At 30.2% G+C, this 14,049-nt stretch overlaps 1 protein-coding gene across 2 annotated transcripts; it reads left to right on the forward strand.

The window, feature by feature from the left end:
* The first annotated feature begins 6,901 nt into the window (after window positions 1-6,901).
* On the forward strand, window positions 6,902-10,504 carry LOC105136212 (probable indole-3-acetic acid-amido synthetase GH3.5). Of its 2 annotated transcripts, XM_011041452.1 has the most exons (4): window positions 6,904-7,457; window positions 7,806-7,907; window positions 8,181-9,001; window positions 9,897-10,504. In XM_011041452.1, exons 1-4 carry the CDS (start codon window positions 7,135-7,137, stop codon window positions 10,433-10,435), a joined length of 1,785 nt encoding a protein of 594 aa, XP_011039754.1. In that variant the 5' UTR covers window positions 6,904-7,134; the 3' UTR covers window positions 10,436-10,504. The 2 variants fall into 2 exon arrangements, with proteins under 2 accessions (XP_011039755.1, XP_011039754.1); XM_011041453.1 differs by lacking the exon at window positions 7,806-7,907 and having other exon boundaries at window positions 6,902-7,457.
* Window positions 10,505-14,049: the final 3,545 nt, after the last annotated feature.

Below are 14,049 nucleotides of genomic sequence, written 5' to 3' on the forward strand. Positions count from 1 at the left end.
GGCTTCTTTTCTGTGACCTTGCTTTCATGATATTCCATTCCCTTGCAGTGCAAAGCCATTTATGTGGATCGAGTTAGCTCCACTTACATGGCAGATTTAGCCTGGTTGGTTCCACTCTTATCGAAATTTGAGATTCTTGCAACATTTGAATACTCATAGTTGCTGAAAGATTGATGACTGATCGATCAGCTTTGCCAGCCCCATTCATACCCAGATTAGTTATTTACTTTGAAGTGGTCCCCTTGTTGAGTACTTGATATTTTTTGAGCAAGGTTAATAATTTTGTTTTGTCTAAAATGTCTAGTACATTCAAAAAATAAAATAAACCAGAATAAATTTTATCAATTAGTCTGTTCTATACATTTAGGCCGTTCTAGCCAAGTAGGTCTTTTTTTTTTTAATTTCATTCTTTAACATTTTATTTATTAAAAATTAAATTTCATGATTTATTATGATTTGTTTTTATTATTGAAAATTGAATTTCATGATTTATTATGATTTGTTTTTATTATAGTTACCTCAGTCTCATATCCTATATTACATATTTGACGAATTAACCAAATTGACTAGAGTTTTTTATTTAATTTTTTAACTGATATATATTTTATTTAATTTTATCATTTAATATTTTTAACATTTGATTGATTATGAATTAGATTTTGTTATTTGTTTTAGTTTGCTTTTTATAAAATTATTTTAGTCTGATGAACTGAGTCGAGTTTTGTAATTTAACTCATGTAGAGCTTGGTTGTTTTATGGTTTCATTATTACGTTGATTTAATATGTTGTTACCTCAATATTTTTTGAAAAATAGATGTTTTAAATCTTTTTTGAGTTAAATTTTATTTTTATGAGTCGTTGATTTTATTTTTGGATCCATCAAGGTGTTCAGGTCATTTTAAATCAATTCTCGTATATTTACTTATATTTGAAATTTAAATTATATATATTCAAATTTGAATAGAAATTATATATATATACACACACACCCTCTTCAGAGCATATATATCCTCTGAAAGCACACACACACCCTCTTCAGCCTCTTCAGAGCATATATATCCTCTGAAAGCCGTTTTAATTAAAAACCAAAAACAAAACGTGACAACCTTGGTTGAGAGGAGTCCTTTGATGTCCATGTTACCGTCTATCAAAGTGCCATTTCCATCGGTTCATTCTCTTTCAATGGCAATGGCTGGTTTACATTTGGTGAAGAGGGTGTGGGGACTGCACGTTTATTTCTCAACCAAAGCTGTCACGTTTTGTTTTTTGTTTTTAATTGGAATGGCTTTCAGAGCATATATATATATATATATGCTCTGAAAGCCATTCCAATTAAAAACAAAACGTGACAACCTTGGTTGAGAGGAGTCCCTTGATGTCCGTGTTACTGTCTATCAAAGTGCCATTTCCATTGGTTTATTCTCTTTCAATGGCAACGGCTGGTCTACATTTGGTGAAGAGGGTGTGGGGACTGCACGTTTATTTCTCAGCTCAAGAAAGCTTCTTTGTCTGGAATGTGAAAATTAATGGCTGGTTTAGAGCGATGGTCGGCAACCCTAAGTGTCGTCAATGCGGAGGAAAAAAAATTAAGGCAAGGGTTTGATGAGCAAGTGAGAATCCCCGCAAAGTCCTAGAAAATACAGCTTAATAAATTGTGTTGTTGAAAGTAGTGTTATGCAGTAATAAATTAATTGATCATAACAATGCAATCTTTCTTCTTTTTTTCTTTTTTTAAATAATATATATATGCAGATTCCAACATGAGTCTAGATGACCTAACATGAATCCCAGTATTTTACCAGGTAAGCAGTTACCATCTATCCATATATGGCTTGTGAATTTTGAGAGCAGCAGCCCATTGTAAGTGTGATCGCATAAAAACCCACATGGGGCTATTGTGCCCCTACTAGGGTTGGTTTTGGATCTCTCGGAAAGAAAATGTCTTCGTTTTTTGTCCTGCTCAGTACAAAAAAGGCTTCCCAACCTTGGTGAAATAGCAGAAACTCCCCCGAAGGCGCTTCAAATCCCAAGTTAATCTTCTCCCGACGTGCAAAAACTAGCTGTGAAAAACCCTTAGCATTGAAAAAAAATCCCTTTTGTTACCAAATTTAATTTGTCTGTATATATTCATTCATAATTGAATTTTTGTTCGTTATGAACTTTGCTTGTATGATTACAGTATCTGTTAAGAGTGATCATCTTTGACTAACTAGTGACAGCATAATAATATCTTTTGCTAGTTAAAGTGGTTCTTAACAAGCAGCATCCAGGAATTTCTAGTTGAATGACTCAAATAAAGATCTTAAAAAAAAGTTGAATTTTGGACACTTCATGAAAATCAACGGTGAGTGAATTTTGTGGGGGCAGAGATTGTAGCTTTGCTTTACTGTTACACCAGCTTGTGCCCGCTTCATTATCCAACAAGTTTCTTGCTTGATTAACTTCACAACAAGAATATTTCGTTTTCATAACCTAAATAGATAGAGAGAGATCATCAAAAAGAAAATATTTTTATGACAAGAATTGAGAAAAAGAACCATTATTTTTACGAATAAACAAAATCTTGATAATCAATTTTGTATATTGCATGAGTAGCTGTATTGGAGAACGCGTTTGAAATGATTATTTTTTAAAACTTGATTTATTTCTTTTTAAAATTATTTATTTATGTTTTTAAATCTTTTTACATGTTAATGTTAAAAATAATTTTTTAAAAACAAAAAATATATTATTTTAATATATTAAAAAAAACTTTAAAAATCAACAACGCCACAAACATCCACGGCCTGCAATCTCTTCATTATGAGAAGGATAATTCATTGGCTTTACTGAAACATGATCTGGATGAGGATTCTTGAAGTGCATTGGTCAGCATTACAGTATGCCTTGGTGACGAAGAAAATACAAAAATGTTGACAGCCATTAAAGATTGGGGACCTTGAGCTATTATATACTACAAAATATGGTGGTGACTGAAGAAAGTGACACTGCAAATATGATCAAAACTACGTTAATAGGGGTCTGTATTTTGAGGCCACAGAAAATGAACTGCAATTAATGGTCCAACCCTTCAGGCCAGGTGAAAATGCCAACCGATTTACATGGGCCAATCTATTCCAAGATGCTGGTCATTTTTCTACCACCGAGTACGTGAGACGGCAAAATTATAGTTTTAAAATCTCATCCGGTAATTAATTTGATTTAATGATTGAGTTATAGATTAGATAGGTTAATTCAAACTAATTCAGATTAATTTAAAAAAAAGACTTAATATAGTATATTTGTTACCCATCTTTTAAGTTTTTTTTTTGTTATGATATGTCTTTTCATTTTCCTCACTCTATTTATCTTCTTCTTTTTTTTGTAACCTATCTGCTTAGGGTCGCTTTTAAACCCTAAATTTTCTTGGTTTTGTCATGTATTCTTCTCCTAATAGATTATTAGGTTAATGAGTATCCCTCATCGATTATTTTTTGGCTCTTCTATCTATCAGTTCAAAGGAGAGGATAGCTTTAATGGAAATGATAATTTAATCTTTACTACCAATTTTGATATATCATATTGTTTAGCATTAGGGTTTTTGAAAGAGCTCGATATTTCAGAAGTAATTGTTAGAAATTCTTAATGGAATAGTAAGTTTGTGTTTGCGGCTATTGAATATTGTTATTTATAGTAATTGTTAATGGAAATTCTTAATTGTTGGAAATTCTTAAAGGAATGAAATGGTAAATTTATTTTTTTTTTTAATTAGATTTTCTCTCTGTCTCTATCTGCAATTCTGGATCATTTGCCATTTTGGCATTTTAAAATGTTAAAACAACATTGTTCCTGTCTATTGTTCCCTATGTATGTATATATATAAAAGAGAGACATATGAAAAAGAGAATGGGTGTTAGTTAGATTTTGATGTATGTATATATATAAAAGAGAAACATATAAAAAAGAGAATGGGTGTTAGTTAGATTTTGTTGGGTCAACCGGGTTTTGCTAGGCCAACACCTCGGTGGGTTTTTATTTAAACCCAGACTGATCCCAGGCTCGGATCGGTTGGGTTCTAAGTTGACCCACTGAGCTGGTCTGAATTTCAAAACTATGGGTAAAATTTTAATTTTCTTAATTCTTTTTGTTTTTGAAAATAAATTTTCAACTTTCTTTTTAATCTCTTAATCCAGTTTAATTAGTATTAAAGCTAAATGAAGTTGGAAGTACTATTGAAAATAGAAAAAATATTTGGGTAGATTTACCGAGATAGAAAAAATAAATATATAAAAGATAAACATGTATTAGGTTAAAAAAATAAAAATAAAAACATAAAATGAATATATTTTTAAAATAATTTTAAAGTGAATTTTATATTTTAAGATATGAAATACAAGAAGAAATGTTTATTTTATCTCAACTCTCCGTGTCTCTTCTATTTAAGATAGTACTATCCAAACATTAGTATTTTTTCAATCTAATTTTATTATTAAACATGTAATTACACGAATAGTTATTAAAATTAGCATGACATAATAGTTCGACTCGATAACCCTTCAATCTGAAGCCTAGTCTAAGTTGAGTTTCATTTAAAATTAGTTTGGAGATTGATGAAGATTGATCTAATTAAGCTTAAATTGACCCGATCAACTTTAGTTGGGTCATTTCTAAGATATTTTTTTGTTTGAAATGAGATCTTTTTGAGTTGATCCAGTAATTTCGCAATTCAAGTTTTTAACCAGGTTTGATAATGATATGTATATATAGAATAATAAAAGCATTCATGTAGTGTTTTTTCAATCTAGTCTTATTATCCAACATACATAAACAAATATATTTATTATACTTAACCTAATAAGTGGATATGATAATTTATTGATTTGAAACCTAACCCAAAATGAGTTTTATTTTATTTTAAACTAGTTTGGAGATTGATACAATCAAACTTGGTTGAACCTGGTAACCTAACCAAGTCAACTTTAAGATATTATTTAAAAAAACAATGTTTAAAATCATGTCATTTTAATTTTTTTAAGCAACATCATTTTATTTTAAAAACTAATATTTTTTCAAGTTGATTTGACAAATCTAGAACTGAAACCTTAAATCAAGTCTGATAGCTATGCTTGCATGTAAACTTAAAAAAAAAAAAACACAAACTAAGAAGTAGCCTTTTCTTTTTTAATGTTACTATATATATATATATAAATACTTTCAAAGAACTTTGAACTTTAGTAGGAGGTTGGAGCAAAAAGTCACTGATTCAAAAGTTTAATGTGTATTTGATATTGTAGTATACTATAATTTTAAAAGGTATTTTTTAGTTTAAAATAATTTGTTTTTTAGATTTTTTTTAAATTTTCAATATCAACACATAAAAATCATCAAAAAAACACATAAGAAATATAAATTAATTTGATATATTTTTTTAGTAAAATATACTTTTAAAACACATACTAAATAAAAACTACTGCAATCATAAATACTATTTTAATGGTCAAGAATTATAATAATTATTTTTTTTTAACAAGTATAGATTTATATGGTTCTTCAAGTATGGTAATGTAATCGGCAATGCCAGTGGTTATTGCGATTCAATAAATATATGAGATGAATATGGTATGTTTCAGTTAGTTAAATTGGCGAAGTAGTTGTGCTTTCCATAACGAGAAGGTCCCTAAAGCAAATGTTTTATTATTATTATTATTATAATTATTATTAGGGCTTGTTTATCCCTCATTTTAACCTAATATATGATTACGTATTCATACAATTTGGTAGCTTACACTCAGGTTCTAGTGTAAAGGGAGAGAAACTTTGATCTTTGCATGACAACTTATATGGTACGCAGCCAATCACATACCTATATTTCTTTATTAATATGTTCTTCACATCCTTCGATCAAGGTAGCCCAGCCTCAAGTATAAGACCTACTCCTCTTGCCTTTTGAGTCATGTACTGAATGAAGTTTACTAGATCTTAAGAACATCTTTATTGGCCATCTAGCTTGTAGCTTAGGATCGGAGGCCAATATCTAGCTTGTTTCTTGGTCCACGTAGTTTTCAATACAAGGATCTAAAAAAGTCAAGCCAGTTATTGTGGAAAATGTCAAAGTTTTGTTGTTGATTAAGGAGTTAAGCCATATATATATATTGTTCATAACTAAGTTTGGATGTTAGCAAATTAAGTTATTTTTCAGTGATTTATACTGCTTACTAACTTAAAATATTAGTAAAATCAGATTTAATCAAGAAGAAAAATAACTCCTACATGTTTCTCACATAGATTTAATCAAGAAAAATAACTCCTACATGTTTCTCACATAATTATTTTCTATTCAGCAATAAAAAATATTTTTGAATGAACTAGTAAATTTAATTAATAATAATTTTTTAAAATGTTTTTAAATATACACCCCCAATATAAACTAGATACATTTCAAAATGTTTAATAAATTTAATTGAATGTTATCATCAGAATCTAAATAATAAAAAAAAGTGTGTGTGTGTCTATATATATATATATATATATATATCCTTTATCAGCAATCCAATTGTCTTAGAATTTCCCGAACTCCTCACTCTTGTGCCCTAGCCACCCAGGAATGGCTGGAATTCTTGCACATATAACCATATGTTTAAACATCCGGTCATCCACCAATCATAGTATCTTTGGATTGTTCCAAAGACACGAGAAAGAACCCACGAGTCGTTGGCACCAAAAATTGCTTGATGCCTAGCTGTCTAAGCAGAAATGTATAATGGAATGGTTTTTTGGGTCCTGACTTCTTGTCACATTCTTCTCCATACATCACTCAATTTGAATGAAGAATCTTTCTATCTCTCGTCTCTATAGGCTATAGCGGTATTGATAACATGGCCTTGTCTTGTGGTCTATAACCTATCGTACAATTCCAAGATGGAGCTTCAAGCAATTTAGATTGGAGCTTTTGTTGAGCTTTTTAACAAGGGGACAAACCTCAAGATAAAATTACCGTAGCTAAGAGAGCAATATTTCAATGTATGCGGGCTCTCCTATATATGTCGATGTATCGATTGTACACAAAGTGCCCCCCAACTCCTAGCTTCATTTATATTGGTTCCGTTAGTTGTTTATTCTTGTTTTTTACCTAGCTTGCTCGGCTCCATCAACTTCATGGAAACGAAAAACACCAACAGATCAAGAAGCTATGAGCATGACATTATCGGTTGGTTTGAGGACATATCTGAGAAGGCCGGCCAAGTCCAGACCGAGACTCTTCGCCGAATTCTTGAGCTCAACTGGGGAGTGGAGTATCTCAAGAAATGGCTAGGGGATATTGATGTTCGAGATATGGATGCAAGTGCACTGGAGTCTCTTTACACTTCTTTGGTGCCTCTTGCTTCCCATGCAGATTTAGAGCCTTACATTAACAGAATTGCAGGTGGGGATACTGCTCCTTTACTCACTCAACAGCCCATAACACTTCTATCCTTAAGGTATGCACTTCTTTTTACCTCTTTTTTTTTTTTTATCAGTTCTCGGATGCTTGGACAACATTACTATAGCATAAGCTTATCTTTTCAGATATGATGTGGAAAATGGAATCAGAATATATACAGGATTATCATGGGTTATGGGCTTTATTAGGCTCTTCGTCATTTCATGAGATACCTTACGGTTGTCTTTTAGGAGTCACTAGTGGGCACAAAAGCTCAGCTTTTTTACATTGATTTGAAAGGATTCCATTAGCCATTATTTCCACCATTTGTGTCAGAATATTTTCAGATTTATTTTCCACTTTCTTGGATGATTCTGATTTTGTTCACGGTCACATTTTTATAAAGCTCTGGAACCACAGAAGGAAGGCAGAAGTACGTTCCTTTCACTGACCATAGTGCCCGAACTACTCTTCAGATTTTCAGCTTGGCAGCAGCCTATAGATCAAGGTTCATCCAATCTCTCTTCCTCTTGCACAGACACAACCCAAATCTTTATGGTCTTTGAGAAGATCATCTCTGGAATCAAATGTCACTCATACTCAGAATATTAGATAGACAATTAACTTAAGAAAAGATGGATAAGTACACTTTATACATTGTGTGGCCCAACTGTCGGACATGAGAAAAAAATATAGTAGACTATACTTTTAACTTATAAAAGAACTGTTCAATATATTTATTTTTCTAATACTCTCTCATTGTTCCATGTGATGGACGCAGGGTTTATCCAATAAGGGAAGGAGGAAGGATCCTTGAGTTCATATACAGCAGTAAACAATTCAAAACAAAAGGAGGGTTAACAGTAGGAACAGCTACAACACATTATTATGCAAGTGAAGAGTTTAAGATCAAGCAAGAAAAAACAAAGTGCTTCACTTGTAGTCCACAAGAAGTCATTTCTGGTGGAGACTACAAGCAATCTACTTATTGTCATCTTCTCCTTGGCCTCTACTTCGGTGATCAAGTAGAGTTTATAACATCTACCTTTGCTTACAGCATAGTTCAAGCCTTTAGAGCATTTGAAGATGTTTGGAGAGAAATATGCGATGACATTAAACAAGGTACTCTAAGTGAAAGAGTCACCTTGCCAAAGATGAGAAAAACTGTGCTGGCTATCATCTCTCCAAATCCAAGCTTAGCTTCAAGGATAGAAGAAAGCTGCAAGGAGTTGGAAACTCTAAACTGGCTTGGTTTGATTACTAAACTCTGGCCAAATGCCAAGTATGTTTACTCTATAATGACAGGCTCCATGCAACCTTACTTTAAAAAACTAAGGCATTATGCTGGGGGCTTGGCATTAGTGAGTGCTGATTATGGATCAACCGAGAGTTGGATCGGAGCTAATGTGGATCCTTATTTGCCTCCTGAAGATGTTACTTTTGCAGTAATACCAACCTTCTCATATTATGAGTTCATGCCACTTTATAGAGAGAATCATGATTGTAGCTCAGCCATTGATGACTTCATTGAAGATGAGCCAGTACCACTCTCGAAAGTTAAGGTTGGGCAGGAGTACGAGATTGTCCTCACTACTTTTACTGGTAAGTTTAAATCTAAATCTTTTTATCCTATAGTTTTTTCTATATTTTCCATTTTGGTCATCATCAAGTTTTCCCAGTAAATTAAATGTCCATTTCCTGTCGGTTGATATTTTCATCATATATTGGACATGGTGATCAAGCTAGCAGCTAAAATCATTGAGTATCTTTTATGGGAAGGGACATATTGGGTCCTGCACATTTAATGTCCCTGGAAAATCTTTAGTGCATTATTATTATTGATATGTCTGCGCCTTATTGATTATTAAGCTACTATTTGGTATTGTATTATGAATGGTGGTCGATTAAAATTTATTTTTTTGTTTAAGATTAATTTTTTTAGATATTTTTGAATTGTATGGATGTATCAATTTTAAAAATAATTTTTTAAAAATAAAAAATATTTTAATATATTTTTAAATAAAAATTACTTTACAAAAAACAAAAAAGGTTTCCAAAGTCACAAGACTGTCCACAAGCCATGGTTTTAGAATACTATTCTTCAGTTTCTTGTGGTGTATTCCATTGGTTCAAAAAATTTCTAATAAATTCTGCCTAGTGTTCATGGTTTATTTTATTATCAAGATTGCTGATCTTTTTTTTTTTTTTCAATTAGATAATCACTTTAGAGGGCATTGAGTTTCCAATTATCTTACATCAGGAATTTGTAATGAGTAATTGATTGAGATTTTAAAAAAACTCACGCAGTAAGTTTGATTTGAATTCTTTGAAATCAGAACCAGAAAAAGAACGAAACCTAAAATTACAAAGCAAGGAAATTAGAGGATTAAACTTGGGTTCAATCTTATCCTATTTCACGGGGGGCTTTTTTTTTTTTTTTGATGAAGATATCTATCAAGTCACCTAATTGATATTATTATTTTTTAAATTTGTTCAGGGCTTTATAGATGCAGGCTAGGGGATGTGGTGGAAGTGGCTGGCTTTCACAAAGGGACACCGAAATTGAGCTTTATATGCAGGAGAAAGCTAATTTTAACAATAAACATTGACAAGAACACTGAAAAAGATTTACAATTAGTGGTGGAGAAAGGGTCTCAGATACTCATGAGCAAGGGGAGAGCAGAACTAGTGGATTTTACTAGCCATGCCGAGGTAGAAAAGCAACCAGGTCACTACATAATTTACTGGGAAATCAAAGGAGAGGTCGAGGAAGGGATTCTTGGCGAGTGTTGCAAGGAAATGGATGCATCGTTTGCTGATCATGGCTATGTGGTATCAAGAAGAACCAACTCCATTGGACCTCTCGAGCTTTGCGTTGTCAAGGTAGGGACTTTCAAGAAGATCTTGGACTACTTCATAAGCAATGGGTCAGCGTTGAGCCAGTTCAAGACTCCTAGGTGCACTAGCAACCAAGGAATATTGAAAATTCTCAATGGTAGCACCATTAAGAGGTTCTTCAGCACTGCTTATGGTTAATAATATAATTCCAATAATTTTTGTTTGTTTTCTTAGTCCTCAATTAACAATTTGTAACCCGGATTTAATTATTTTATTTTAAAAGATTAAATTATTAAATAAAATTTAAAAAATATTTTTATATTATTTTCTAATAATCACTAATCATCTTTCAGTTATTCAATTTTAGAAAGAAAAATCATTATAAAAGTGACAATTATTCCATCACTTATTTTAGTAACGAGTAATTTTATTAATGTCTTATAAATTTTTTTTAAGATTTGAGTCACTCGAAATAACATGATGTTTCAAAATAAAAATATAAAATAAAATAATATTTTTCATATTATATTTTAAACATTGGCTCGTTGGTTAAGAACTACAAACATGAATTTTCTTTATATAAGTCTAATCATCCAAGGACATCTTATTAAATTTTCAAGAGTTATTTTTTCAGTTTTTCAATTTGATATAGAACTTTCTTTTTTTTCTCTTTCTTCTTTTTGTCTATGCACACAAATCTTAATCATTTTCTCTAATAATTTATCCTTTAAATGTATCTTACCAACACACCCAAGAAAAGGAACATTCAAACTCAAACCCTTAACAATAACTATTATATATAACAATGTGCCTTAATTTTTTTTTTTCTAATAAACAAATGTATTCTAAGACTAATTAAGGACCGTGATCTCATAACGATAGAGATGTCGATTTAAGGTGGCGTCCCAAGCCTTATCATGTTTGCAAAAACAAACGTTGTAAGGATTTTGGTTTAATTTCAATTTACCTTAATATTTAGAGCGAATCCATTTTCTTCTTGAGATTTCAATTATATATTTCAATGTTCTCCTTCAAGTTACTCAAAGTAAGAGAGAAAAATGTTTTTCTAATCCCTAAACTCTTGAGATTTGACCAGAAACCCTTTATTTTGATTGTTTATATTTAAAAAGGGAATATAACAGTTTATTTATATATGAAATAATAATAAACAATTTTTATATATAACAGTTTTTTTATATATATAAAAAATCAAAATAAACAAAATTTTTATCCCTTTTCTAAAAATCTGAAACCAGTAACGCAAATGTCACCAAAGAATCCTTTAATTTCTTTTCTTCATTATTCAAGAACTCCCACCTCTTCTCTTTTGAAATTTAAACACGATACCTTCTAATAAAAATTTCAAACATCAACAATTGGGATGTTGGTGTGAACCACAATTAAATTTAACTTAATAATTTTAAATATTAAAAAATAATACAAATTATATTTTAAAATATTTTTTAATAACTTATAGTTTAGATTAAAATAATTTTCTAACATTAATTCAGAACTTTATTAATCAAACCGTTTATAAATTTAAATTTTATTATTTTTATTTTATTGATAGAAATTAAATATAATGTAATGTAAACATATGTAAATTTAAAATTTAAAATTTTATTTATTAAAAAAATAATTAAAAAATTATATAAAATTATATTTCAAAGAGAACTGTCTTCATCACCACTCGTCCTTGACAATGAAACAACAAGAGAGGGAGGGCTGTTAATTCTTCGATTTGTGTAATTTTGGACCTATTACAAGGTCATCGTCGAATGAAAAACCGCACGTTTTGTAAGAAAATGGGGAGGGGGGAAGCTTCCCACTTGTTTGAAAAGATGTGTGTGTCCTCAACCATTTCCATATATGTCATGAATCAAGGGAATTATTCAAAATCAAGTATTTTAATTGATATTTCAATTTTGATTTAGTTTTTAATTTTATATCCCCTTGATTTTTTAATCTATCGAAGAGAGAAAATGGATTCATCTCAAATCTCAAGTGGTAAATTGAAACTAAGCTAAAATCTTTTCCATTGCCATTTGCATGCCATAATATAATTTTTTTAAATTAATATAAGTATTTAGATGAATTTAAACATATCTCAGTTAATTTTGCAAAACCTTCAGTGGCTTCAAAATAACTCAAACCTGTAATCATTGCAAAATAAACTCGACCGCTTCTCCATGCAACTTGCTGCACAGAACAAGGGCAGGGGTGAGTTGTACCATGTGCATGTCCTTGTTATACCATGACAAATATAAGCCCACTGCTGTCTGTACGAGAAGTTTGAATTCTCAACGTATAAAAGTGGGCGTTCCTATTTATGAATCCCGGGCCTACTCCACAGACTGAGTTTCATATACATACATACATGCATGCATGCATACATACATACATACAAAGAGAGAGATGATGTGACTTGTTCAAAAACCCTTACATTGTAACTAAATAATATTATTTTAATTTTTTTTAAAAAAAAATCAGTTAATCCACCTAATTTACGGTGAACTCAAGCTAAATTTAATTAAAAAAAACTAAAACATGCAAGAGAATTATTGTACATATACCTTGGTTTATCGTGATTATAATTTTATAAGTAAAAAAATTTAATTAAACAATTTGGATATGATAGTCTTTCACTTTATTTATTTGTTATTTGAAAATTATTCAGGGCATCTTGGTTTCTTCATTATTTTTTATACAATAATAGTCTAAGAATTTTTTTGATATTTCATATTTTTTTACTATAATATAATGATTATCTTGTTATTAGAATCAAATTTTCAAAAGCTTGACTATAAGAGCTTCTTTCTCATTTTACAATGGTACTTTCATAATATTTTTTTGATCCTAGAAGCAATATGGTATTTTTATAAATATTAAAAAATTTCATATTATATTTTTAATTAGAAATTTGCATTAGATAAATAGCCGACTTAAGAAATTTCAAGATTTACTTATTTAACTGAATTTAATTACATTACCAAAAAACATTTTCTCCACTCTTAATAATTTATATATATATATATAAGACAATTTGTACATGCAACTGTAGTTCCCATCGTACATAGGGACGGAGATGCACGGGCCATTGTACTAGTAACTAGAAAGGCGTGAAGAGATGGACATCAATTTAACATCACTGTTTACCTTACCCTTCTTCTCATCCCCAAAATGGGATATGGCTTCCAATTACCCCGAATGGCAAAGCTTGGTTCCTTTTTTTTTTAACCTTTTATTTTTCTATAGCAACTTTAAATAATTGGTTTTGATGGTAAGAAGAAATTCAGTCAATTTAAACCTCTCATGTTTAAGTTCTATTAATCACTTGATAAGGTGGCAAATATTTATAAATATGGTCGATTAATCCTTTTATTTCAGTATTAATTTACAATTCTATGTTATTTTTATTTTATGTTCAGCACATGAGTGACTAGGCTATTCAAGCTATTATTTTGCTATTTGATGAAACCAATCATCTTTCAAAAAAATATTCAAACTTGTGATTAGTTTTTTTATAATTTATTTATTTTTTAAAATTTTAAGTTAATAAGTTCCTATTTGGTATTGCATTTCAAGCAGGATTAGATAAATTTTGATTTTTTTATTTAAATTTTTTTAATATTATTAGATTATTTTTATAATTAATATCAAAAATAATTTTTAAAACTAAAAAATTATTATTTTGATGTAATTCTAAGTAAAAATATTTTAAAAAATAATTATTATTATACTCCTAAAATCCCCTAAATCTCGTTTATTATACTTCTAAAATCCCCTAAATCTCGTTCCTTTGTCATACATTG

This window comes from Populus euphratica, unplaced genomic scaffold, assembly GCF_000495115.2.
Source record: "Populus euphratica unplaced genomic scaffold, PopEup_1.0 scaffold52.1, whole genome shotgun sequence".
Classification (NCBI taxonomy): domain Eukaryota; kingdom Viridiplantae; phylum Streptophyta; class Magnoliopsida; order Malpighiales; family Salicaceae; genus Populus; species Populus euphratica.